This window comes from Drosophila santomea, chromosome 3L (assembly GCF_016746245.2).
Source record: "Drosophila santomea strain STO CAGO 1482 chromosome 3L, Prin_Dsan_1.1, whole genome shotgun sequence".
NCBI lineage: Eukaryota > Metazoa > Arthropoda > Insecta > Diptera > Drosophilidae > Drosophila > Drosophila santomea.
In genome coordinates, this window is record NC_053018.2 from 11,204,734 (window position 1) to 11,232,371 (window position 27,638).

General features: G+C 41.5%; 3 protein-coding genes across 6 annotated transcripts; 1 reads left to right on the plus strand and 2 right to left on the minus strand.

The window, feature by feature from the left end:
* Positions 1-1,206: 1,206 nt before the first annotated feature.
* LOC120449542 (proton-coupled amino acid transporter-like protein CG1139) lies at positions 1,207-15,921 on the minus strand. Of its 4 annotated transcripts, XM_039632066.2 has the most exons (7): positions 12,065-12,205; positions 11,739-11,894; positions 5,051-5,121; positions 4,660-4,806; positions 2,430-3,242; positions 2,204-2,363; positions 1,207-2,136 (listed from the first exon to the last, which is right to left on the minus strand). In XM_039632066.2, the coding sequence occupies exons 2-7, from the start codon at positions 11,790-11,792 to the stop codon at positions 1,873-1,875; spliced, it is 1,509 nt and encodes a 502-aa protein (XP_039488000.1). In that variant the 5' UTR covers positions 11,793-11,894; positions 12,065-12,205; the 3' UTR covers positions 1,207-1,872. The 4 variants fall into 4 exon arrangements, with proteins under 4 accessions (XP_039488000.1, XP_039488001.1, XP_039487999.1 ...); XM_039632067.2 differs by lacking the exons at positions 11,739-11,894; positions 12,065-12,205 and adding an exon at positions 15,836-15,921; XM_039632065.2 differs by having other exon boundaries at positions 11,739-12,207.
* Positions 15,922-19,993: 4,072 nt separating this feature from the next.
* Positions 19,994-25,846, plus strand: LOC120449543 (proton-coupled amino acid transporter-like protein CG1139). The gene is made up of 7 exons (XM_039632069.1): positions 19,994-20,340; positions 23,650-23,803; positions 23,865-24,051; positions 24,114-24,739; positions 24,810-24,985; positions 25,130-25,285; positions 25,344-25,846. The coding sequence occupies exons 2-7, from the start codon at positions 23,652-23,654 to the stop codon at positions 25,433-25,435; spliced, it is 1,389 nt and encodes a 462-aa protein (XP_039488003.1). The 5' UTR covers positions 19,994-20,340; positions 23,650-23,651; the 3' UTR covers positions 25,436-25,846.
* Position 25,847: 1 nt separating this feature from the next.
* On the minus strand, positions 25,848-27,414 carry LOC120449544 (2-aminoadipate transaminase). The gene is made up of 4 exons (XM_039632070.2): positions 27,135-27,414; positions 26,952-27,073; positions 26,594-26,895; positions 25,848-26,530 (listed from the first exon to the last, which is right to left on the minus strand). The coding sequence occupies exons 1-4, from the start codon at positions 27,294-27,296 to the stop codon at positions 25,860-25,862; spliced, it is 1,257 nt and encodes a 418-aa protein (XP_039488004.1). The 5' UTR covers positions 27,297-27,414; the 3' UTR covers positions 25,848-25,859.
* Positions 27,415-27,638: the final 224 nt, after the last annotated feature.

Sequence of the window (27,638 nt, forward strand, 5' to 3'; positions counted from 1 at the left end):
TGTGTGCGTACTCCTTCGCACTACGAAATCGATTGCGTCACAATGCAAAACGCTTATCGCTGCAGTTGGAGTGCGAGTAAGTATCTTGTGGATACGAATATCGCCCGGTTATCTTCTGTGGGTGTAATTTTCTCACGGTTCTGTTTCGGTTGCTTGGACCTCTGCTCGAATTGAATTGCGTTTGCACATTTGCCTTTTCGTATGTTCCTCTTTTATGGCTCTACACTCTGCTCTGCCTTTTTGCCAACACACTTTTTTGTGGGTGATTGCGATTACGGCGTGAGAGAGAGGAGGAAGAGTTTCTCACTTGTGGAGCACCGTGGAGCACCTGGATAAATATCTTATCTGCCCATGGTTTAAGTTTCCCTCGCTGCGGAGCGAATCGCTTCGCCTTTCAGCGCCTCATATCACTATCACATATTAATTTGATTTCAGCTCTCGCCGCTCAAGTAGCGTGGGAAAGCTCATCGCCCGGGGCGTTTCAAATGCGAATTGTTGTTCTCGCCGATCGCCAAAACACCGCTATCAAGTGCTGAATTGCCTGTCCCCCGCAAGAAAAAAAATAAAATGATAAAGAAAAGCAGTCAACCACCAACGCCGCAAATCTAGGCGATGGGAAAAGTCAACAGGCCCAAGGTTGCGGCCCAAGTAAGGGCCCTTAAATTGGGTCGAAGTATTGGAAAGTTCTCAGGAGTTATGACCACTCAAATAAATTGTAGCATCTTAGTGCGGAACTTACTGAGTCACTGTATGTTTATTACTTTATTAAGTGGTGCTTATAGTACTTAGTGCAATACTTCCACAACCTAATACCACTAAGGATAACACCACTGAAGTAGTACCTATGCATTTAAATATTTTTCTTTACACTTTAAATAATTGCTACTATATCAAGAGTGTTTAATTCTGCACTAAAAATACCTCAGCTAAATAAGAAAATATTAAAAGAAATAAAAAATCATCTTGCTACATTTTCTTAACTTCTAAGTTCTGAATACAGTTTTAATAGAAAATTGCACAGTGATTGTTTAGATAGAGTTCCCATAAGCAAAGCAATATGTGCCCAAAAGTATACAACCTTTTTACAACCACTTTCTTATCATCGCAAACTAACTGCAATGACCTTGATGAAATATACAAAATAAATCCACCCACTAAAATGCCTCATTTGAAAAGATAACCCAGAAAGTAAGTAAACCACTTTGGTTGTTTCAAAAAGTTTTATTATTTTTTTAATGCCATTTTTTTGCTGCCCCTTTACAGGTGGCAGCGGATCTTTGTGTTTAGGTAATTGGTAATTGGTAATATGTCATGATTATTGAAATAGGGCGTCGATAATGTACAGAGTAAATCAATGATAATAAACAAAATAATTGAAGAACGAAAACAAACTTCGGCTGCGTCCGTCTGTCTTGGCTTAGTTCGAGTAGGAACTAATTACGACTAAGTTGTTGTCAAAATCACTACGATACAAAATCACTTCTACAAGAATTCTCTAAGTAACCTTAATGCCACGCCCCCCTTAGCACCAGCACAACTCCTCAGGGGGGGCGTGGCACCGACTAAATCGAAATACTTTTGTTGTTTGTTTTGCTGATATCCCCCTATGGGGTTTTAAGATATGGATATGGATATATATATATATAGATATATATATGAGGGATCGGAGCGGATCGGATCAGTTTGGATCGGTGGAGGTAGAGGACGGGGCGGGATAGGATAACCAGGGGGCGAGGCGGGAGGTTTCGGAGTCCTAGAAAACTTTGGTTAGCCCTAAAATTAGTTAAAAACTTAACTTAGACATCCCTGTGCTTAGAAGAGTTTCATTACAGACTACGTTAAATTAGATGAGCTGCACACACTAGCTGCAACTCAGTGACCGCTGCTGAACTCGGCGTGGAATTCGATGATGCTCACATAGGTGCCAGCCACGAAACCCACCACGCCGAACAGTATCAGTCCGGAGTTCTTCCACAGCCGCCAGTTGAAGCGCCCGTATCCAGGATCCTCGTGGTACACGGCCAGCTCAATGGTCGCTGGAACGATCATGCCCAGCGTACTCAGGCACACTGCTCCAATCAGCGAGATGAAGGGTCCCAAATTGGGCAGAGCCACTGCGATGCCGCCGCACAGGAGCTGGAGGGGAATAGGGTTTCAGTTAGAAACTAGTTTGATTAGATGGGAAATTGTTTGATCCACTTACCACCAGGAAGACACGAAGTCCGTATTCACTGATGTTCTGCTTCTCCGGCCGGATCTTGTGCTCCAGACCCTTCCACAAAATCGTGACGGGCACGTAGAACTGCAGCGTGAAGGTGAAGAAGATGGCGATGGCAATCATCAACTTGACAGACTGAGCCAATCTGAAAAGCAAAGATAAACGGAGTAAATAGAACAGATCTTCAAATCTGGGAATGCAAATAACTCACTTGTCCTCCAGCGGCAGATTCAGCGTAATGCTGGCCTCGGTTTCTGGGCCGTACTTCAGGAAGCCAAAGAATCCAACCAGAGTGTAGAGGGCAATCACCAGACCCATGCCCAGGTTCAGCACAGATGGGCAGCCGATGAAGTGGCTGGGGTTCTTCATGTCGTTCTCCAGGGACATGACTACACCGATTCCCTCCAACGCAAAGATCACGGTGCCGAAGAAGAGTGGCCATTCGGATACACTCACAATTCCAGGTCGTTCCACGGGTGCCGGAATATCGGAGAACATGTAGATGAAGGTGATCACGATGCCCACGAACATCAGGATGTTGGCAATCATCGAGAAGGGCGTGAGGAACTTCAGGTTGCGCACCAGGCACATCAAGATCAGCGGTGCCGTCACGATCATGATCCAAACTCTAATGCTCAGCTCCGTTTCCATGTACACCCGGACGACCTGCTCCACATTGGTGGCCACGAACACCAGATAGATGCAGCAGCAACCGAGCAAATCGATAACCAGAAACGTATTGACCATGAAACGGATGAAGCGTGACCAGCGATTCAGGGCAGGTGGTCCGTCGAGGAAGGCCTGCTCCGCCACATCGGCGAATCCCATCATCGGGATCTTGCGCCGGCGGCACAGGATGTGGGCGCACTTGACCAGGATGTGGACGCAGTAGGTGCACAGGGTGCCCACCGCGAAGGTGGCCACCAATCCGAACCACAATCCAGCGTGGGAGAAGGCCATGGGCATGGCCAATATGCCGGAGCCCAGCGAGCCCTTCAGCAAGTGCACAAAAGTCTCGAGATCCCTGGAAAAATTGTGATTAATTAGTTGCAGTATTTATTAAAATAGTTAAATGTAAATTATAATCAACAAAATTAACCTGCTTCTTAAACTGATTTTTATTCAAAATTAAACCAAAAAGGGAACACAACTTTCGATTTTTAAAGTGCGTATCCAAATAGGAATTATGACTACTTAATTCAGTTATAAGATTATTTATGACTATTATTATTATTTATTATTATTTTCAATATTTTCCATCTAATAAGATATTACTTGTTAGGTGAAATGGACACAAAGAGATACAAAGAGTATACGCTCTTATTATCTAAAGACAGATATTTACTTAAATAAATATATATACATAGATTACTTTTTCGTTGCCAAAAAACTATTTGGATCAAATTATTGTATGCATGATGGCGTGATGCGCTGCTGCACTTCTGATTGTGGTGGAAATGAGGGAAATTAGGGATTTTCCCGCAAGCCACATCTATGACGTAGTTATCCAATTAATCACTCATCTGCATACTTTAAAGTATAACGTATCAAATATTTCCTTATATTTTGGTTAATAATTATTCTAGTGAGCTGTTGAGAAAACTGCAGTTCTCGGCATTTTGCTCTCACGCAATTGCAAATGGCAAATTGCAAGGCCTGGCGGATGCGTTTTTCTCTATCGAATGAAAATGCGGAGGGTGGAAGGCTGGGTGGATTCCTCATTCCACTTGCTAAACGAGTCGAGCAAAACATTTGTCGGCGCTTTCGTTTTATTAGCTCGTTCGTCCGAGATTTTCATCTGCGATTTTACTTATTTTTAGTTTGGAAAAAGTAGTTTGCCAAAAATGTCCAAGGCCAATGTCAGTTGCAGTTGCATTTCCGTTCTTTTCGCTTTAGATCGATGCAAAGTCAAAGTCATCAGATCGGTTAAAGGTCAATGACGCGGTTGGTGGTTTATAATTAAGGGGTTTAGTCATTGAGCACTTAATGGCTTGGATCAGCTGCTTATCGGGGGTGCCAACAAAAATCGTGTACCTTTTAGGTTCTAAATACTAGGTATGGCCTGATATTACAGCACATATTGTAGCTGCCAGCAGAACTTTAGAATAAAACACTTTAATCTATCAGATATCACAAATATCTTTGAACAAAGTATGTTGCTAAAGGTCTTTACTCTCGAGTATGTTATATTTTAAAATCTATAAAATATATGATATTTAGAAACATGAATGTCTGTTTAACATTCAAGTAATAGCTTTAACAACTGTTGGATCCTATTACGGAGAAAACTATAAACTATAAACTATAACCTATAAAACTATAAAACTATAAAACTATAAAACTATAAAACTATAAAACTATAAAACTATAAACTATAAATTCTTATAAATTACTTTTTAGAAACTAAAAGCTCTTAATATTGATATACACAGAGTACTTACGATGTGGGATGCTCCACCTTGCGGTGCTCGAACGGATTGTAGTTGCCATCCTCGGAGTCGTCCCCTTTTTTCCGAGTGATTACCAACGGAAGCGTGGATCCCGCCGCCTGCTGGACGGGTACGTCGGCCATGTCCGAGCGGATGAACCTGTCCGAGGAGGAGTACATTTCAAACATGGTCGTGGAGGACTCGTTGTCGATGTTCTTGTACATCGCGATCGAGTTTCTATAGCCGCAACGCAATGGAAATCGGATTCAAAGACAACGTGGCCGATGGCTGTGGCATCGACCAGACGAATGAATCCAATCGTCCCGGCCGTAGAATCTCGATCAGCAATGGGATCTACTCTCGAAAAAGTGGAATAGTCGGAAACAAGAGGTGTGATACTCACTTGGGTTGCCCGCCTTTGCCGCCTTTGGGCTTCTCGTTTTCTCCGTAGCCCGCAGCGACCGTCGGGATTTTCTGCAACGAGAGGAAAAGCGGCCAGAAGGAAAAGCCAAAAGTGAGTACGGATCGTGAAAAGCGTATAGGAAAATCATAGAGAGCGAGAGAGCTGCCATTTTCGATCAGCAGCCAAAGTTATGTAAAAGCTCTTCGCAGCTGCAGTGCGCAAAAAGGGGGAACCAATGAATTGTGGCCCAAAAGCGGAAAGCAAAAGAAAAAAACTAAGGCAAAAACAAGATCAATGAACAAGTTCAATGCAGTTTTATGACACAAACGAAATAGATAATCTATTGCTTTAACTACGGAATCAGATTGTAACAGGTGGCGTATGCGCGATATTTAGGCTTTGGCTGATTTAGCACGGTTCGTTGACTTTGCCACCTGCTGGTCCAACGAGGTGGTCATGACGCCGGATCCGCTGCTGGCCACCGGTGGCGGTCCGCCTCGTTTCAAGGACATCTTCAGCTTATGGCGTGCTAGGGCTGCGCCCGAAAGATGCTGCTTTCGACCCGAACCGCTACCGGAACCGGAAATGCTGCCCGTGGAGCCACCGAAGCTGGAGAGGCTCAAACTCTGTCCCTTCTCCGTCAGCTGCTCGCGGCGCGGCGGCAGCGGCGGCTTTCCCGCGGGGGCGTTCAGCTTGAGGTCCTCCAAGGTCAGGCTGCAGGATGGACGATCTGTTCCAGTTGGCCAGTGGGCGGTGGTTGTATGTGTGTGTGTGTGTGTGGGTGGGTGCGAGTCGCGGGAGAAATCTCAGCGCGTGACTCGAGCAAATGGCGACAAGCAACTGAATCAAGGCGGCCAGCCAGCGATGCAATGACGGCGACAAACAAAACACCGCCCCATCGCCACACCACCGTCAAAAACGGCAAATCCCAACCAGACCAACCAACTAACCCAAGCAGCCACCCACCTTTCAGTGGATTCTCTCTATAAATGCTCTTGAGTGGGATCATACAATCGAGTATTCCCAGACAGCCAACAAGTTCACAATTTGCATTATTTTCCTTAGTTTTTGGGTGCAGTCGCCTGTCGCATGACGTCACAGCATAATTAAATGCCCCTCTCTTTCACACGTGACCGCAGTGCGAAAAATCGTGGATATTCAGCGGGTCGAGGGTGAAAGGGTTTTTTTTTAAATAAATCGTTTTTCAGCGCTTTCAAAATAAAACGTCCGCTTGGCAAGCGGTGAAACTAATGAGGAAACTGCGAATTTGTGCAACAAATACGTGCTAAGAGGCACAGAAAAAATAAGAACAAAACAAAGCATTTGCTTAATTGTCCACTTAATAGAAAACGCGACTTGACAAAGGCGTTTTACTTATTTTAAATTTTGCAATTCAAATTAAATATAAGCGCCACCTGGGGGATGTTAGCAGAAGCTCAGGCACTGTGTCTGTTAACTTACAGACTGGTAACGGAGGCATGGTAACATATAGCGGTTAACAGTAATCGGGTAACATCGCGCCTAAAGATCAAAATGTTGAGTGTCATGTAAAATGTACAGGGCATGTAAATAATGTTGCAGAAAGTAAAATAGTTTGTAAGTAAACTTTCTAAAATTCAAAAATTATCGTTATTATTGGGATAAATTCACAATAATAAAACTAAGCGTTTACAGAATTTTATAACTACAAAAATTAACCGAAAAACCTTTTTTATATTGAGCTAATTTAATATAATGTTTTGAATACACATATATTAAATCCGTATTTAATTCTGTAAATTTCCTTTTCCTTCGAAAAATTTATTATAATTCCAGTTAATGAAGCATAAATACCACCAAACTTCAACCACAAAACGTGAATATTTCAAGCATTTTGGAACTTTACTGCGCTCATTCATGCTTGATTGATTACCGCCCGCCGAGACTCAAAAATTGCCCAAACAAGAATTCAAGATTTTTTCAACAGAAATTTGCTAAGAATGCTTACAAGCAGCCTCTTTCCGCTTCGCAAAACATTCAGCCCATATAACTCGCTGAAAATCGAGTGCGCAAATGCAAAGGCAAACAAAAATGCGGTGTGCGGAATACTGAAAGTTCGAACTTGAAATAGATAGCAAAATAATTAGACAGCTGCAGTGCCAACTAATTGCGACAAAGCGCCATTCAGTCAGTCAGTCACTCAGTCAGTCAGTTACTCAGTCTCTCAGTCGCAAGCATTGTACATTACGTTAATGTTCAGTTTTACCGACTACAGACAGCAAAAAGTAGTTCTATAGGTAACAAGCTGGATTTTGAATATCTGAATATCCAAATAATCCAAATCCAAAAATATCCAAATCTGCCTAAGTGACTTAATAAAGAATTTAAAAAAATAAAAAATATAAAAGAGTGATTATAGTATATAGTTATAATTTGAGTTACTAAATCTTTGAACATCAAAGCTATTCCTTTTGTCTCATTGAAAGGGAGAATTTATAAAATTCAAAACCCCTTTTGATTGTAAGATAAGATGATACAAATAGATCTGTAAAAATCGTGCTAGCAAAGTTATAAGTAAACTAACTAACTATTTACTATTTCAAGTTACTAGACTTATTTTTAGACTGCATCGATAGTGGACCGAAAATCGCTTATTGCGTTGCACTTTTTATTGCATTCTAATAACGTGAGTTTGGCGAACTGCCGCAAAAATAAACAGAAACGTGTCCATGGCAAAAAAACGTAAACATAGTTGGTTGGTTGGGGATGAGTTACTTTTGGGGGCCAAAGAAGGGGGGAGAAGGTGGGAGCTGCCCCAAAAGCACGACACGTGTCACTGCATCGACTCAAGTTCAGCAAAGTATATACATACATATATATATAAATGGAGCCAAGTGTAGTTAACATTGCAAAGTGTGTGACGAATGGGCGCAGAAATAAGAAATAAGGGGCGCTGAATCGATAATGAGCGATTGATAAGAGTGCGGGCCAATACAGTAGAGCTACTCTCCTCCCCATTTCTATTAACACTTTTCCATAAATTTCGTCATACACGCAACTCAAGTGTTATGCAGTTTAAATTACATTTCATTTGCATTTAAATAAAACCCCAAACCATATAAGCTCAAGTCGAGTGGGCTGACAATAAAATTAGCCTTATAGACGCCCATAAAGCTCCACCCGCCACAAAATTTCGCACGCAACAAGATAATGCCCCAAAATACCCACATATAATATGTGGTATCGTATCGATACAGCACTTTGCATTGCCGCCCAACACGAAATGCTTTGGTTGTTATCTTTGTCAATTAGCCACAGACAAATAATGCAATCATGAATGTTCTGCGAATGTTTGGCTTATTTAATAATAGATAATAGTGATTTCTGGAACTGCGCAAAACACTTGTGTCACCTGAATAGTTTGTATTCCAACTAAATAATACAAAAGAAGGGAATAACTCAAGCAATCAGCGCCACAGTCGAACTGCATCAGTCACTGTCATTCAGCAAAAGGCGTTCAATTTACGGCAGGTATTTCCCGATTTCCACGCTGCTCCCACAGGTAATGATAACGATAGGGAAGCCTATTAATTAGGCTCCTCTTATCTCAGTAGAGAATCTCAGTAGCTTTACAACCTCTCAATTCCTCACTTGTAAGACCGCCGAGATTGGCTGACTAATCCGTGGAGGGTGACGCCTTCTTCCGGACATGATAACTTGCAGTTTTTCTACAAAAGGCTGCAAATGCAAGTGGAGTGGAGTGAGTGGAGCCAAGAAAAATGCCGCATTCTGAGGCGTACGGGAATGCCGTGTGCTTTCCTAATTAAAATGGGAAATGTCAATAGTTTGGGATTTAATAGCGAATGGCCCCAAACGAACTCCAAATGCTGCCCCCACTTGGCGTGCCATTGAACTTATGTAAGCGAAAAGTGGAAAAAATGGAAAAGTGGCTGGGGAAACAGAACTGAGCACTGAGAATTGAGAACCGAAACAGAGAAACGGCAATAAAACGAAACTGAAAACGGCAAACGACAACAAATTGCAGTGGAAAATTTTGTGTATATTTGTTAGCAAAATGCGAAGCACAAAAAAAAGTGCATTGTGCAGTATGCAGTATGCAGTTTGTAGTATGCAGTTTGCAGTTTGCAGTTCACAGTTTGCAGTTTGCAGTTTACAATTCGTAGTAAGCAAACGGCGAAAATAAAAGCGCTGAATTTGACAGCACGGGGAATTCACGTGGTCGAGGGTTCAGTTCCCCTGAAAATGTCACTCAGAGATCCATTTATATCCCCACTTTTTCTGCGAAATGGGTAACTCCCCCGGATTGCAACCATGGCGCCCGCAATTTGTCACATTTGCCGATAAGAAATGATATGTGGGTCATCGTATGCAGGGATCTCAAGGAATCACGAGTTGAATGAGTTCAGTAGATACAATTGTATCTCGTAAATTGAAAGCCTTTCGTTTCATGACATTTCCAATTAAGTTGGGCACTTGAAAAAGTGTGCAATGCACAAAAGAGTAGAATAAATTAGTGTCTTTTGCAAGTACATAAATTATGATTTTTTACATTTTCTTTTATAGTAATTGATTACAAAATTTGCAGTTGCGTATCCTAACTGTCGATAAAATATTTTAAAGAGCTTTTTCAAACCGGCCATAAATTCGGAATATTAAATAATTTATTTATTGACCCATAAAAGTACAAAATGCAAATTGAATTTGTTATTTGATTTGAAGCGCAAAAGAATGACTTTTATATGCTACTAAAATATGAGTTTTTGACATTTAAGCCTTGCTTACAAAATAACTTGTTAATGAACTGTTGTTAAACATATTAACTAATTTCCTAACCAAAATTTATGATTATAGTGATTCAGCAAGCAATATCTATATCTAGTGGAAGATAATGAATTACTATTACAAAACCAACTTGTAAGCAACTATTTCAAGCCATCTATCTATCTATTTCAATTAGTCACTTCAACAGTTACTCAACATTGCATTGGGGTACGAAATCTATAATTTGCATTCATTACGCAATGTTCCTCTTGAAGGTTCCACCTCAGTTTACTCGACAAACATTTAAAGAACAAGATAGTGTCCATTGATCGAAGAAATAAAACCGAGCATATCGAACACGATCCATTTCGCTCGACAGTATTTCAGTTCGATCCAAATATCCAAGTAGATTGTAAGGTGGTCATGGCGAAATCGGATCATATTGGATCATAGTAGCCCATGAGCTCTCGATTTTCGGAACAAAGCCCGCCGATTGTTATTACCTGAAATGTTATAGCTGCAAAGAAAAAAGGGGGGCTGCATTTCAGTTCGGGTTTCAAGTGCAGTCTGCCCCATTGGAGGCACACTGCAGTGGAAAGTTACCGAGTGGGAAACCGAAAACCCACAGCTCGAATTGGTGCCAGAGAACACTATGGTGTCGAATCAGCGAATTCCGCGCGATTCGTACGATTTTTTCTACTTTGGCGCTTGCGCAGCAGCCGAAATACAGAAATATTCCATGAACTCGAAACCCCGAAATTCGCTGACACAGTAGGTAGACGACTATGTATTATGTACCAGCTATAACCGGTCAGCCGAATGCCCTACACTCCAACAACACTCCATAGCATTATAACCATTATAACCATTATTATTATTATGCCCAGGTCTCGAGTTCCGAGTCCCGGCACACATAAAAGTGCAGCTCGGCGAGTGGAAAATTCCATTGGGTGCCCTGAAAATAGGCAGCAAGCGAAGGAGCAACAACAAAATTGTGAGGAAAAGCGGGTGGAAAACTATTAGGTCTGTTACTCATAACAACAATAGCAACAAAGCGGTAAATGAGCAGGCAGCCAAAAAGGAAAATAGAAAATAAGGAGGAAGCAGGGAAATCATCCCCGAAATTAGACTTCAGTTTGTTATCAATCCAAACAAACATTAGCCCACAGATTTGCATAAACAATCATTCAAACGAAAGCAAATGTAAACCGCGGCGAGCGGCGGCCATCGATCAATAAATAAACAAGGCATTAGAGGGTTAAGACCCGCGACTTTTCAGCCAAGTGCGGGGGAGAAAGGGTGTCCCCCCCCGCATCACATGTCCGTGATAAAAGCCTGTGTGCCCAATTAATCAACGGAAAGTTTCAAAGTCTGCCGATGATATGCAAAAATCTAAATGCACAAGACTCCCAGCTGACTTAATACTTCATACAGGGGATTTTAATATTTCGCGGACTTAAAGACGGGAAGTGGAAAATTTAAAACGGCAAAGAAAGTGCTAATTACTCATGTGTGCATATAATTATTATCATCTAGTTTAGTCATCGAAGGTTAGCTGGTTGGAAGAATCTAAAATGGTGACTACAATTCTAACAAGCAATGAAAAGGATATCAAAGGACCTTCTCTTCAAACTTCCAGAACATTCTATTATTTCTAATAAATACAAATCCTGAACCCGAAAAAAACCCAATTGAACAGGGATACACAGATATTAACTTCTTTAATAATCAGTACTAAATGTTTCTAAAAAATTATTCAACGGAAATGTATCATAATTTAAGAATTTAAAACCCTAATTCTAAAGTAGAGGGGTATTCATCCGAATCAAATGAGAAGAAGAACCAAAGGGATGACTGTATTCCTTTTATAGACCAACGGAGTTAAGTTTAGGCTCTCCTTTTTAAGAACGTTCTAGACTTTACTTACAGTGTACTCGGTGGGCGCCAGCGGCGTCCGCGAGTCGCTCTTATGGAAACTCATGGCGATGGCGATGGTAATCCTTGATTAGCCGATATCGCTGCGGATGCAGGATGGGGCCGTTGGGGGTTAAGATCCTCGAAAATCGAGGCTGGCTTCCAAGCACTTGTTACAGATACAAAACAGAATTGGAATGACAGATTTAATAGCAATGATCGGGACTCGTCTCAAAATATTGTGGTATTTGTAGTTGGATTTGAGTTTGAGTTTGAATTTAAGTTTGAATTTTAGTTTGAATTTGAATTTGAGTTTGAGATAAGAAAATGCAATATTACTAATGCAACTTGCGAGCGAGACCGTGACCGCAACTGGGAATCAAATCGCAGATTATGACTACTTTCAAAAATTCGATCAATAGTATTCTTTCCGGAGTTCGGAAGTTCCGACAATCAACCGCACGGCTTGACAAACAGAACAAGAATGCCAAACCTTGCGCTATAGCGACGAGTGGAACCCCCGATTCCCAGACCCATTTTTCCGAACTAAAGTGAGAGAAAGAGAGAGAGTGAGTGAGTGAGTGAGTGAGAGAGAGAGAGGGAGTGAGAGCACGGGAAAGAGAGAGCACTCGTCAATGGGCATTTTCCGCAATACCGCCGTCGACGCTGTGAATCGAAGTTTCCCCCCGATTTTTGAGATATATCTCCGCTTTGCGGTTTTCCTTCAAGACGGAAAAGGAAAATCGGCTGATGATTTTATGGCGCACAGGTCGGCTACGGAATCAGTTCCGGTCGAGTTATTAGGAGCCGACTTAAAGCTATGCCGTTTCTCCTCCGCAGTTGTATCTCAAAATTCGAAAGCGTTATCGTTTGCCACATGTGACGCATGTGCCAACATGTGGCAAACGATAACGCTTTCGAATTTTGAGATACAACTGCGGAGGAGAAACGGCATAGCTTTCAATTTACTGACTCACTTCAGCATAAAACTGTTTTAGATTTGCCAAATTATTAGCTTATCAATGTATAAATTATTAAGTAATAATCAGAAAATGAATATTACTTCGTTGATAATTCAAAATAATTTTAGAAAAAATGTTTAGCTTTATATTACTTAAGATAAGGAGCATTTTATTAGTTTGCTAACAAAACAGAAATAAAAAGACACATTGTAATAAAAAGGGAGTATATTTTTCAGCGCTTCAATCTGGTGAATCAGTTTTCCTTCACCCAAACACGGCAGATAAGAGCAGATAGCCGATGGCCGGGAAAACTGGAATGGCTAATTAATTGGCGATATCGTGCAGATAAAGTGCACACACATGAATGCGATGTGACAATTCCATTTGGACTGGCTCAATTGGCCGCCAATTGAAACGTGCGACCCCCACGAGAGTCTCCCTCCCAATCAATTTATTGGCTACGAAATTGATTGCCAAAAATAAATGCCAAGGGCTCAAAGAATAAGAGGAACATACAGAAGTTTGGATCAGTCATTTGGCTGAAATTAAAATCAATTTGATTTCTGCGTCGCATTTATTTATGGTAACTCGAAACGTGCGCCAACTGCATGTTTGATACTTCACTTCTCGTCTACGGTTGCTCCAATCGCACAACGAAACCAGTTCAAAGCGGTTGAATTCCTTTCGAATTATGATTGTGGAAAATTTTCTGCGATTTTTCTGCAATTGCCAGCTTGTCAAATTCACTCAAACTTGACCGAGTTCTGGGCGAAATTACAACTGGCCGACGCGATGCGATTGAGTCCGCCTTGGATTTGGGATCAAGGTGATTGGTGGCCTTGCAACTTGATTCGATATATAATTGAAAAGTAATTTATTCATGCGCCAATTGAGATGATCCAATTGGAAAGACTGGGTTTAGTTTTATTTCAAATCGTAACTGACAGGAGTATCGGTGGAGCGAAAATGGTTGCCTACTTTTAGGATCTCTAGAAAGCAGCGCCACCTTTCGTCTGCTTGCGCAACCTGTTTGCTCCCCCAATGCACAACAGGTGGCGCTTACGTGCTTCTCCTGCTGCTGACATTGCTCATACGCCCCCTTAAACAAACTGAAATTAGCTTAAATCTTAGCTCAAAACACTCCTTAATTTGTGCGACCTCTGCTGCCGATCAGCACGGATTTAGCTACTTAACATATAGAAAAACATATAAGTAACAAGTGCAGCTTTCTCAGCAAAAACCAGAATCAAGTCGTACTTGAGCGCTAATTTAAGCCAATCTGGATCTGTGGCCGCTGACGGGCGTGTTACTTAAGCAATTTGCATATGCAAAACCCAAAACGCACCCTGAAATTGGATTGCCAAACGGGTTTCGCGCAAGACAAAGGTATATTGGCCATAATTGCTTGAATTAAATACACTATAAAAGCACCCAGCGAAATGCAAGCTCATTCGAAAGCGGAACGCGAAGTATAAATTGGGTATTACCTAAGCTGCGAACTCCTTCAATTGACATGCAAAGCACACACATATTCCAGATATACAAAGCACACAGCTCATTACTCACAAAGCGTACATCCTTGGTCCATTCATAAAAAAAACACTTGCGGCAAAAAACCCCCAAACAAGTCAGTTTATAAAGCGATCGAGCTCAGGTTGTTGACTTTGAAGTCGGCTCGATGTCAATCCATTAATTTCAGCCACAGTTGACGAAGATGCATCGCTGACACAATTCTCACAGCACTTTGTACTTTGCACACTGTATACTTTTCAAATGCTCACCTCTTAAGGATATTTAGTTGTTTGCATTCAAAGGACAAACTATTTGGAGCACAGCCAACGCACTTGGTTTCACACTTTCAACTGATTGTCTTGACTAAAATGGGATACCAAGAAAGCACTTGGCAGTGCGGAATGGATAAGACTTTCCTATCTGCATGGTTGTATCCGCCAAAAAGATTGAAAAACCCCAGGGCCTGGGTACAAAGTATCCATACACCTGTGCGCTCAATGACGCTATTATTTATTAACTTTAGTCTGCAGATAGAAAGATGTGAGGGCCCGCTTCGAACTAAAAAAGTGGTAGCATGTTAATTTAATTAAAAATCCATGTATTCCCCGCCTGATTAGGCCATGCAAAAATAGCCAATATAGCCGCTAAGTAGCTCGAACCATTTTAGATATTTCTATAAATACAGGGCGCAGTAGAATCACCCTTTAAGTGATTCATAGACCCCGCCTTTTTATCACGAATCCGCAAAGCTGACTGCTTATTGAAAGCGAGCACCGAGCTGGGAAAGTGTATATCCAATCTAACTAAAGAGCACTTATGTCTAATTACACTTGCTGCCAATGTCGATTCTATCATTCTGCGCTGATCCGCTGATCCGCTCCATAGACCAGTCACTCTTAGGTAACATTCACTTAATGACAGCCCATCCTAAACTACTGCGTTCCAAGCCAAATCCGCAGGCAAACAGGGAAGCACCCGATAAGACCGTCCTCATATCACTCGCCTTGTTTACACCCCAATTACTACCTAATTGCGATCTCAAGTGATATACGGTGGCAGTGCGGCGAATAAAAGTCATTTATTCTCATATTTTATATGACATTTTACCAGTGACCCACTGAATTGGTAGTGATATCCTGATTGCATTTGATTTATCATCTGTCTGAGATTTATCTGTGATTTACGAGCACGTTTTGAATGTGCCAGCAAAAGTACGTTTTAATCGACACAAATCGGAAATGGACATCAATAAAAATATATTATTGATATCAGCGGTAAACACTTCAAAAAAAGAGTAAGGAATAGAGATAGATTTACTTTTAAAGTATTTTTGTATATAATCTAGTTAAAGCCAAATGGGATTTTATTAATTTAAAGTGTACTAAGTACTAAGCAAAGAATATACTTTAATAAAATATATGCTCAGATTAAATAAGATAAATCGACTTATATTTGTAAGACCCATGACCATGACCCATTCACTTATAGATTTCAGATTTATCCACGATTAGCGCTCCATTTCGACACAACATTTGAAAGACCGTAGCCGAATTCCATAATAATCTGAACCGATTGCGCCAATTGGGTAATCAGTTTGGAAACACTCTCGGATATATTACGATTACGAGGCACTTACAGTATCGCAGGCTGCGCCCGAACCGCTAATCACGGCTAACGTCATTGTTTTCAATAAAAACGGAATCGAGTGCAATTAAATCGCGTATACGCCGCGTACGACGACGGAGTTGTTTGTAGAGCGATTGGCGGACACAGAATAAAAGCGCGAATCTGGCCAGACATTCAATTTAAAACAAAAGTTAACCGTGCGGCAGTGAGGCTCTATATCTCGAAACCAAAGCTCTCGGAACTCGCAACTTGCTCACTACAACCCCCTTCCATCTGCGCCGATCTCCCCGTGAAACCAGCGCACTTGGCAATGGCACTGGTTAAGCATGAACATTAGCATTGAGTCAGTCGCTCGCCTGAACACCTCGGCGTGAATCGGAGTAGATGGGCTATTTTGGGGGTTAAGGGGTTAACGGGTTAAGGGGCTGGTGGCTGGAGTATGTTACTATGTTTAGACTCTTTTATTGCAATTCCATAGCTGCGGCGCAGACATCAGAACGTGAGAATCCACTGAGAACCGGAGACAGACGACATATGTCGTCCGATAAAAGTGTCAGCGATCTTGTAGGCCAGTGCACACGCAGTACTTGGTTCGCTCTTATCGCCCAGATAAACCCCACTTAAGGGGGGTGCTCCATTTCGGCTGATATTACGGCCAAAAAGCTTAGTGCTTATTTTTGGCCACTTAATGCGGCTAATACCGGAACCGTACGCAAAACGCATTCTTGTTTATCTCGTCTTCCAGCTTGTGTTCAAAAATAAATGGCAGACAACGTTGGTTCAAGATGCTACTTTACTCGGTATTACTCATTATGGGAATTCAATCTGTGTTGTTAGAGATTTTGAGTCATACATAACATAATCAACGAGACTAATAACTATTTATGGGTATTAATGGCAATGGTGGAGATACATGGCCTAAAGCTATGCGAAACTTGAAGCCACTTACGTTCTCTGGCGTCGACATGGCAGTTGCGGATTTGTCGAGGAGACCAGATGACCAGCAAACCAACAGAGCAGCAGACCTTGCACCAAGACGAACCTTTCACCCTGGCCAAGTCGGGACCAACTGAACCGATCGCAGCCACGGATTATCCCATGGTAAGCTCTTTTCACGCAGTACTGGTATCTGGAAACTGGAAACTGTGTCACCCTCAATTCGAACTTCCTTCACCGGGGCAAACGAGCTCAGTGCCCAGTGAGCCAACCCCAATATAATAATAATAAATCAGCAGTAATCAGTGGCGCAGAGGTGTCCCAAATGGGATTCGCTCTTTGGTGCGCAATTCTTCGTGATTAAGCCAACGAACGCATAGTGCCTAAAACAGTTTAGAGCCGCAAATTGAGAATAACAAAGCAATTTTTCAATTGAGCTGCCACACAAATGCCACAAAATTTAACACGCCGCTGCGATCTGTGATATATGGGTGGGCATGTATATATGCTACATTCAAATGTGAAAGTAAAAGTTGGAGGGAAATTGGCGAGGCCAAAGGGCAGTCCACTGACCACCTGACCCATTCGAGGGTGACATCGGTTCAACAGGGAAGTGCCACCGCGTTGTGGATGGAAATGGAGAAGAGATCTCATCTGAACCAGCGGCACGTGTTCTTTGTTGAGTGACACCAAATGGGGCAGCGCAAGTTCAGGGCGAAATCAATTTTCCCTTGGCGTACCGCTTGTATTATGTGATTGTTACCTCTGATGATGCTCTGCAATGCACTGGAAAAAAAAGCATAAGCTTTAGCACACTTTTCCCGAATTTGTTGCTTAGCAAAGAATGTGTTTCAAAAGAAATTATAATTAGTAGTTTATTAAATATTAGCACTTATGATAATACAATTGTGTTTAACTAAGAAAAATACATACGTAAAAGAAGAAAACATTCCGACACGCTTTTTTAAGTCCCAAATAATAAATTAATACATAAAATGAAGTAATTTAACATTCTTTACTCAATATAAAAACTTCTCGTAAAAAGTAGTAATAATAAAAGCTTCAATAAAAAACTCTCGAGTTTCTATAACATGAGCTAGCTAACAATTACACAATGGCCAAATTATAATTTAGAAATAATATATGTATGTTTATAATTTTAGTTCCCACTGTAAGCGTCAATATTCAACAAATTTAATACAATTAATATAATTTCAGGCTCTGTTTGAGTGCTCTTGTTTATTTTGTGTACTTTTACACCTAATCAGATGAATTTCGCATGCAATTATCACACCGCATCGCTATATTTATCCACAAATGCGTTTGCCTTGCCTGACCAGATGACCAGATTGGCAATATGTCATTTTCCTAATGATATCTAAATACAAATGCTTTAATCTAAAAGCCTTTATTTCAAGCACTCAATGAAATGAGTGTTTTCAACTGGAAACCAGCGAAAACATCGACAACGTGATAGGAGATTTTCCTTGGTCAACTGAGTAAACAAGTCATATCAGAATCAGTGTTCGCTCATATCACTGATATTTTATGGTTATTTAGGTGCGAATTGCTAGCAATTCGGCTGGTAAATTAACACTAATTATTAAATTGCCGCTATCCATTGATCGGAATCATTTAACCAACAATCTGTTAACCATTTGAGTGGATTCTCCAACGTCATTTGAAAGAAGAAATGCCGAAATCAAAGTGGCAAATGGGCAAACTGGCAACCAGATTACCTATGACTTAGCTGCGAGCGTCATAGCCAAAGTCAAGATTGGCTAGACGAACGACTACGTCAGAGCCCGTTGTCCATATCCATGTGACAACCGGTTTTATTGATATCGAATATATATGTGTATATATATCGGGTTACCGATCTCGGCGCACTGAGGGATAACTGAGTAATTCCCAGGCACATGCGGCGTATGCGCAATGCAGGCGAACTAATAAAGCGCAGGAAGGCACGCGGCCACCGATCGAAATTTCATTTGGCCAAGTTAACAGGCCGTCGCAGAATGCTCCCCTCTCTCTCTCTCTCTCCCTCCTCCTCCCCTGAAAACTGCGAGAAAAAAAAACCAGTTAACTGGCGCTGAGAAAGTGCATTAAGCCATCAATTCAGTATCCCCCGCGCTGGCAAAAAAAAATAAGAAAAAAAAGAAAAAAAACATGTTAATTGCCAGTCGATCGAAGTGTCTTGCACTGCCTGCAATGGACATAGTAGTTGTTACTGGTTACTGGTTCTTTTGCCGTCTTGCCATAAGCCAGAGAATGTCCCGGCCAAATATTTGGCAACATCTCTTTACCAAAGCAGAAAAAGTGGCCCACAGATCATGGAGATCGCGGTGGAAGAAGCGGGCGGGGGGGGGGGGGTTTTGAGACAGAAAGGAGCATCTCGAAGGTGATGGTTACATGAGAAACACGTCGAGTGACAATCATAAAGCGCTCAAAAACGGTTAACAGACGATGTTTGGGCACAGGGAAAGCTGGTTAAGGAAGCGCAGATTCCACCCGATTCCCACCAAAGGCATCTGGCTTCCATCCAAGGGTTAGGCGATAAGGCGTTCTAAGATATAGGTTTTATTGGTTTTCTATTCGAAAGTAGTAGCACCTAGGTTAGAATACATGGGGAAATAAACAAGACAGTTCGTTACTCAGCCAAATTACTAGTACAAATATTAATATTATGGCAGCATGTTGGTCGAGTAATTAGTGAGGACTTCGATCAAACACAAACTGTCTGGAAATTTAGGGACACAACGTTTCTGTAAACTATCTTTATATCTGTTGTATAGGATATATAAAGTTTAAATAAGTATGTGTCTTTAACCATCGATTTAGCTGTAAATGGGTAAAGGATCTGAGCTCCACAGGTGGTGTCAAACTAATCTAACTTAAAGACTCTGCAAATGTAAGTAACGAAGTGATGCAACTATACTATAAATTAGTTTTTATAAAAGCAGAAAGCAATTGATTCATCTTTGCCAATTCCAGGTGATTCTTAGAGATCACAATGATGCACAAAGACCTGACCCAGACACAGCATCCCTCAGCCATCCCAAAAAACCCTCTTTCCACCGATTTTACATGCGATTATGCGACACTCGACGAGTTTCCCTGTGTGCCACCGAATGTCGTCTGTGTGAAAATCGCTGTATGAGTATCGTGCGGCGTTTCGCGCGATGCTTAAAACTGGTGACCCACGTTGGGTCTGATTTAGTCGTTAACGCGCGGCCAACACGATCACATCGCAGATCTAACCACACCGACCATATCCACTCTACACCATAGCATAGGCATATCTGAATAGTAGTATCTGAGTGTAAAGTGTATAGTGTACAGTATATATAGTCTGTAGTCTGGTACAACAAGTGCGCGGTGGTACGAGATCGGCGTTGATTTAGATTTATGTTTTGATTTTTCGTCGCTCCTGTCAACGAGTGTTTCGGCTAATTGCCAGTTGTTTAAAAGGTTTATCAGCATTCATATTCGATTATTCAACGTTTTTAACCGGCTGCAGTTTGGATATTACACCAATAGAATCCCAGTTATTTTTGCGTTTGTGTTTTACTAGCATCGGTAAGTGAGAGTTATATTTGGATATTTTTTTGGGCTAATTAGCCAGCGGAAGTGGCTGAGCGCAACTTTTGCAAATTAGTAAGTCGGGCATGAGTGCACAGATAGTTGAGTTCACTTTAGCTAAGTTAAGTGAACTAAGACCCAATTAATTGCAGTTAAATTTAGCCAGCCATGCGCATCAAATGCCTGACGTAAATTATTGATCGAGTTGCCAAAAATTTGCTCGCAAAAGGTTTAAAGTGCTGTCAGCTATTTAAGGTATGAGACTCAGCTCATTTCAAATATTTGCATAGTGTTTAGATACACTTCTTCTATTTATACATCTTAAGATAAGATGGGTATACAACTGTCTGTCTAGCATTTCAAGTCCTTTCACAACGCTCAAGGGAAAATGGATCCACGCACTACAATCTGTTGATCAAACTATATATGTATCTATATCTGAAGATATGATCATCAGTGGTCGTTGCCATCTTGTAGATAAAAATCATAAGTGAAACATTTTCATTTCTTTGAAGTATATAAATAATGTTGAGCTATGAATCCACCTGCTTTCCGTTGATTCGCAAGTTTATTTTGTGATAAGCGGCATAAGAGTGTGATAAACCACATCACTCATACGTCCAGTTGGTCAAGCTGAAGTGTGGCAACACACAAAGATCACTGACTTCGCTGACATTTGCATTCCCTGATTGTTTATTACAAAATTATTCAGCTGGGTATTCTTGAAGAAGATTACCTAGTCGAAATGGCCAAATGGCCATAAAAAAAAACTGAATGGCATTAAGGAAAATAACTGGTTGGAAAAACGGAGTTTTGTGGGGAACATTCCAGAAAGCACTCTTGCATTTTTGTTGAACTTTAAAGTTAACAAGTATTGAGTTTTTTACATTTTTATTATTTTGTAAGCACTTTTAGAAATATCAGCAAAGTAGTAATTTTCTCTCTTAAATCGTATTATTTCAACTCCAGCAGTTTTCCTCTCTCTTTCTCTCACGCAAAATTAATTATCGCCTTGCGTGGAAAATTTCATTAAAAACTGGCACTTGCAGTTGCACTACCACATTGCGATCTTTCAAAAACAGTTGGCTGACAAAACTTTTCCAGCTGCTCGGCGGAATGTGGTTATTGCCAAGAACTTTTCCATACCAAAATTCACTGTCAGACAGTCGGTGGCCAAACATAGTGGAAAACTCCAGTTTCGAAATTCGAATTAATAAAGCGGAGCAAGGCCGACGTCTTTTTGAAGCCAGTCAGTTAGAAGTTGTTTGGGCCAAGAAACAAGAGATTCCGAATCCACTGACAATTGAAATTTGTATTCCGCTGCGAGGCAGCTAAGGCCAAGTAGACTGGCCTGGCTCATTGAACTTGGCTAAACTCTCGAGAGTCTAGACGGCTAAAAGCCCACAACACCAGTGAGTAAATAAAAGCGCAATAAAAGTAAAAAAAAAGCCAAAATAACAAAGTAATACCAAAACAGAGAGCCGCGAGAGTCGCGTGCCGCTTTCAATTGATATTCCACAGCCGTTCACGTGAACAGAAAACTGAAATTCAAGCGATTCATGGGGAATTCTTGGCTTGGCAAGTTTTTCAAAAACATATATTTTTAGCCAGCTGCATTTGAGTGATGATAGAAAAACAAACAGAAAGGGGCAATAGAAAGGAAAAGGCCATCGAAATCATTTTGCGGCCAAGTCAAAACAAATTGACAAACTGCAAATCGGCACAGTCACAAAATTAATTTATTGCCGCGCTGCGAACGGGTATGCCAATCCAGTTAAAACCGCCTGCACTTCATTAGTAAAACAAACTAAATAAGTTTGTTTTGTTTTAGCATAGTTGACAAAAATTATGGACATTATTTCTGCGAACTCTGTTTTGCGTATTGTCTAGACTTTGTCTATTTTTGGTGGTGATACAATGGGCTCACAAAGCGTAAGCCGGAATTAGACTATTAGAAAGTTATCTGAATAATGGCTAAACTACTAGAGAATTTCCCTACAAAAAATATGAAATTATAGGTTTTTCATAGAATTTCCATTGCCATTTGTTGTAGAAACTTTATTTCGAGTTCATATTAATCAATAAACATAGATTTTACTACATATATCACATTGCGCATACGCCCAGTTGTGTTCATTAAGGAATACTATTGTTTGAAACCTTTTCTTTACAAATATTTTCTAAATAGTGCGACAGCAGCTATATGAATCCCAGAATTTCCCATTAAATCATTAGGTATGCAATGCAGCAATTATTCCACTCATAAATAAATTACTTTGCATAGTTTTCCCATGCACAGCTATTACTCATGTCTTCCCAAAAGTCAATTTAGTGTAATCAACGTCAAGAGCTCCCTTTAGATCGGTTAATGACTTCCGCATATCTGAGACTTTGATCAGCGGTACGGAAAAGCTGCCGTACTTGAGATTATGCAGAGAGTCATTCAGGTTATAGACCGGCTCTGGGTGTTTTATAAGGCAGATGGATCGAAGCCCGGCTTGCATATCATATGTTATATGTCTACTGATCTGCAGATATTATCAACAAGGCAATTGCAAGAGACACGCTCGTAAAACGCGCAACGCGCAACTGAGAACCGGAAAAGTTGGCGTAATTTGCCAAAATTTCCATATCTCTCGGGCAGATGAGATTATCTTAACTGGAAGCCGTAAAGTCTCGAATTGTCCGTTGTCACACGAACACATATATTTACCAATTAAGCATGGGCGGCATTAAGGGGCGGGACAACAAAGTCCGATTCTACAGACAAGTGACACTAAAATTGGCCTTTGTTGTTCGCTTCCATTCTATTTTAGCACGTCTCAGAACGCCGCACGATACCCGTAATGCCAGGTACTTGTAATACCCTAAAATCCGAAAGGGGAAATACGCGGAACAGAGGCACAGTCGTATTCGAAAATCGGGGCAATGATTCGCTGGCACTGAACTTGACATTGCCGCAGTCTGCTTTCAATTTAGAAATATGTCAGCGGCGCAAACTATTTTCAGAGCAACGCGCACCGTGCACATCACGCACTTGTTGCGCCACAGATGCAGATGCAGATGCAAATGCAGATGCAAATGCAGATACAATGCAGATACAAATGCCGAACGGATACAGATACAGATACAGTAGACATGCTGTAGATTTCGGGGAGTAACTGATTAATACTATTTCTAAAGGGAGTGCGCTTAATAGCAATTAGTTTGGCTTGATAGCTGAAAGTACTTAATATTTTATAAAGTATTTATAATGTACACCACATTTAACGTAATCGTATTTTATTGCATATTTCTGATTAATAGTCATGACTAAGAATGGACAAAGCAATGCGGCCTACGTCGGCGATCATCCGGACAAATTGGAACTGGCGGAGAAGGGTCAGAAGAACAAGGCTTTAGTGGCCAAGGATCCCGACTACAATCCGTACCATCATCGCGATGTAGAGCATCCCACTACGTAAGCAAGAAAGCTAATCCCAGAAATTAAATAGAAAAATATAGAATATATTATTTTATAGGAACTCGGAGACCCTGTTCCATTTGCTAAAGGGCTCGCTGGGCACAGGAATTCTGGCCATGCCGAATGCCTTTCGCAACTCCGGCTACATCACTGGATCCATTGGTACGATTGTCATTGGTTTCATTTGCACCTTCTGCATTCACCAGCTGGTCAAAGCGCAGTATGAATTGTGCCGCAGGAAGAAGGTGGGTTACGAACAGATCCTGAAGATATATAATCCAGATTAATGGCGATTTCTCCATGACAGATGCCCAGCATGAATTATCCACTGGTGGCGGAGACGGCAATGGGCGAGGGCCCGAAATGCTTCCGGATTTTCGCACCATACATTGGCACAGTGGTTAACACTTTCCTGCTAATCTATCAACTGGGCACCTGTTGCGTTTACGTGGTCTTCGTGGCCTCCAACATAAAGGCCATTGTGGATGCAGTGGCCGACACGAACATCGATGTGCGTCTCTGCATGATCATTATTCTGCTGCCGCTGATCCTCATCAACTGGGTGCGCAATCTGAAGTATCTGGCTCCGTTCTCCACGCTGGCCAACGCCATTACGATGGTATCCTTTGGCATCATCTGCTACTACATCTTTCGGGAACCAGTCACCACCGAGGGCAAGGATGCCTTTGGCAAGCCCTCGAATTTCCCGCTCTTCTTCGGCACTGTGTTGTTTGCCCTGGAAGCCATCGGTGTCATCCTGCCCTTGGAGAATGAGATGCGGACCCCGCAGAAGTTCGGTGGCAGCTGTGGAGTGCTCAACGTATCCATGGTGCTCATTGTGTTCCTCTACGTGGGCATGGGTCTCTTTGGCTATCTCAACTATGGATCTGCGGTGCTGGGTTCCATTACTCTAAACATGCCGGAGCACGAAGTGTAAGTTTACTAACTTGGCAGCTATATCCTGATTATCCTGATTCTAACTTTTAAATGGCTCTCCTTAAAGGCTTTCCATGTGCGTGAAGGGCATGCTGGCCTTTGCCATTTACATTACCCATGGACTGGCCTGCTATGTGGCCATCGATATTACCTGGAATGATTATGTGGCCAAGCGCCTGGGCTCCCAACGTAATGCCCTGTTTTGGGAATACGCCGTGCGAACTGGTCTCGTTCTAATCACCTGTAAGTTGAAGTTATAGTAGGATCATGACTGATTGATACATTAAATCGATATATAATTGATAGCAGTTAAATGATCAAAGACTAAAGATTATAAAGCATTGCCTCGGCTATTCCATATAACATAATTGTCTTTATTATTCGCAGTCCTCCTGGCAGTGGCCATTCCCAACCTGGAGCTGTTCATCTCCCTGTTTGGAGCTCTGTGCCTCTCCGCCTTGGGTCTGGCTTTTCCGGCTCTCATCCAGATCTGCACACATTGGTACAATACTAAGGGCTTCTCAAAGGTGTGGCTGGTGTCAAGTGAGTTTGCCTATTTAATGCCCACAAAAATCTGTTTATTAACCAGAAATCCTTGCAGGCAACTTTGTGCTAATCATTGTGGGCATCCTGGGCTTGGTAATCGGCACGTATACCTCACTCAAGGAGATCGTACTGACCTTTTCCGAGTAGATAATATATTTGTGAACCTAAATCCGCCAGCGGGCATTCCAATTCAAGCGAAAGTATTATGAGCAATCGAAAGATATTGAAATCTGTAAACATTCGCAGCGCAGCACAAATGACAAGATGCAGATACAACTATGGATATACATAGTTACAGTTGAGCTATCCGCTGTACATGTGTAAAGTTATACTCTGAACTAATTGTTGTGTATTTGTATAGGATTTAACAGATTTGTGATATTTTAAGCGTCATGCCCAAGAATCTGTACAACAAACGTGTGTATATCATATATCTCTTTATGTAGTAGATAACATCTTGATAAGTAGTTTAGTGCACAGTCACATATTTTTTAAGTCATATTTAAAGTACGATAGCAGATAACCACAATAATAAAAATATTTTGCCATATTAAGATACGCCATTGGGTATCTATTGTTGGACTATGAAATCCTTAAGTGCATTGCAAAGTCTTCTAGCTCCATCCACCAACTTATCCTTCGAATAGAAGGCGATGGACAGGCGGAAGAACTGTTTGCCACTTTGACCATCCGCAGAGAAGCGTGTTCCAACTATAAAGTATATCTTATGATTCTCCAGGCAGTACTTGAGAAACTCTCGGCAGTCCAATTGATCCGGAATCCGCACCCAGATGAAGTATCCGCCCGTGGGGCTGACCAACTTGCAGCAGGCGGGCAACTCATCTCGAAGCACCTGTGTGGTGGCCAGCATGCGCTCCTTGTAAGCTTCATAGGCTACAGCTATTTGCTTTTGGGCTAACTTGAGCTCAAAGAGACTGCCCACAACTCCGGATGTGTAGTTGTTAAAACATCCACCGCTATTGGCAAATCCACTGCCATCTAAAATGGGTTTCAAACGTGAAGGAAGTTCTAGCCAGCCCAAGCGAACTCCAGGACCCAGAATCTTGGAGAAACTGCCATTGGAGATGACATGTCCTGCAAAGTCGGCATCTTTTCTGTCATCATAAGACAAAAGACGGCTGTGGGTGGGCTTTTCGCCATAGTTAAGGATATTATACACATCGTCGCAAACGACAAGGAAATCATATTTCCTAGCCAGTTGCACGATTCCACGACAGACATCTATTGAAATAATATGAAATTATGAAAATAGGTTTAAAGTTCATAACATATTCTGGAACTTACCTGGCGAGAATAGAATTCCCGTGGGGTTATGATAGGTTGGAATGGTGTAGTATAGTCCCCAGAACTCCTTCTTCTTCGGTTGAAAGCGTCGTTTGAAGACCTGCTCTTCAAGATCGCGGAGGTCCACTCCATCATCGTTGAGCTTTACGGGAACTATGGTCAGAGTGCTGAAGTGCTTTATGCTGTCCAACGCAATCATGTAGGTGTACTCATCCACGAATACGAAACCCTCAAAGTCCAGCATTGTGGACAAAACAAGGTGAAGGCCCTGCGTTGCTCCTGTGGTTATTATCAAATCCTCACTGTAAACAAAAACCACTATATTAAAATGATATGGAATAAGATCGCATTATACTACCAATTGACGGGACTTTGAAACATTTCTGTGAAATAGGTGGAAATTTCACGGCGCACCTCCCATGTTCCACTTGTTGGTCCATATTGGAAAATCAGCGATTGGTTTTCACGCTTTTCGCGTTCCTGAAAGGAAAAAACCCATAATGGTGGTTATAAAGAGGGATTGCGTAAGAGTTTTACTTACGAGACAATGATCTGTGGCTGTCCGGAAGTTATCACAGTTGGCGGATAGGAGATCTGTTCCTGGAGCACCCACTCCGAGATTCAGGATATTCGGTTCGTAGACATTCCAATCGCTTCCGTCGAAAAGGTGCTTTAGTTTCCGATCTTGATTGGATTTCAACATGTTTAACGTTCTCTACTTGGCATACTAATGCCTTATCTAAGCGATGTGTACTTGCTCTTATGGTAAAAAATGTGAATTTGTCTATCTTTTTAGTGCTCGCCATTTCATACCTATTAGTGGGAACATATGGGGACACTATGTTCTCTATATGTTTAGAAAGCTCTAAGATCTTGGCACTTTTCTATACTATCAATATACTTCTCTAATAACTATAATCTGTTGAGTCATAACTAATAGAGGCATTCGTTTTGAAATATATGCAGTACAGCATTGAGCTATAGATCCATTGTAAGAACAGTCTCTTCTAAACTGTAATTTTGTCTTTTGAAAATAGTTTAAGAA

Excerpts from the sequence above, each read along its gene's own strand:
- LOC120449544 (XM_039632070.2), bottom strand. The coding sequence starts at position 27,296 with ATGTTGAAATCCAATCAAGATCGGAAACTAAAGCACCTTTTCGACGGA. Across the intron at positions 27,074-27,134 it reads CAGCCACAGATCATTGTCTC|GAACGCGAAAAGCGTGAAAA; the intron begins GTAAGTAAAACT and ends TTTTCCTTTCAG. Across the intron at positions 26,896-26,951 it reads TTTCAAAGTCCCGTCAATTG|TGAGGATTTGATAATAACCA; the intron begins GTAGTATAATGC and ends TTTTGTTTACAG.
- LOC120449543 (XM_039632069.1), top strand. The coding sequence starts at position 23,652 with ATGACTAAGAATGGACAAAGCAATGCGGCCTACGTCGGCGATCATCCG. Across the intron at positions 24,740-24,809 it reads AACATGCCGGAGCACGAAGT|GCTTTCCATGTGCGTGAAGG; the intron begins GTAAGTTTACTA and ends CTCTCCTTAAAG. Across the intron at positions 24,986-25,129 it reads TGGTCTCGTTCTAATCACCT|TCCTCCTGGCAGTGGCCATT; the intron begins GTAAGTTGAAGT and ends TATTATTCGCAG.
- LOC120449542 (XM_039632068.2), bottom strand. The coding sequence starts at position 5,562 with ATGTCCTTGAAACGAGGCGGACCGCCACCGGTGGCCAGCAGCGGATCC. Across the intron at positions 5,122-5,484 it reads CCACCTCGTTGGACCAGCAG|AAAATCCCGACGGTCGCTGC; the intron begins GTGGCAAAGTCA and ends CTCTCGTTGCAG. Across the intron at positions 3,243-4,659 it reads AAGGTGGAGCATCCCACATC|GGATCTCGAGACTTTTGTGC; the intron begins GTAAGTACTCTG and ends CAATTTTTCCAG.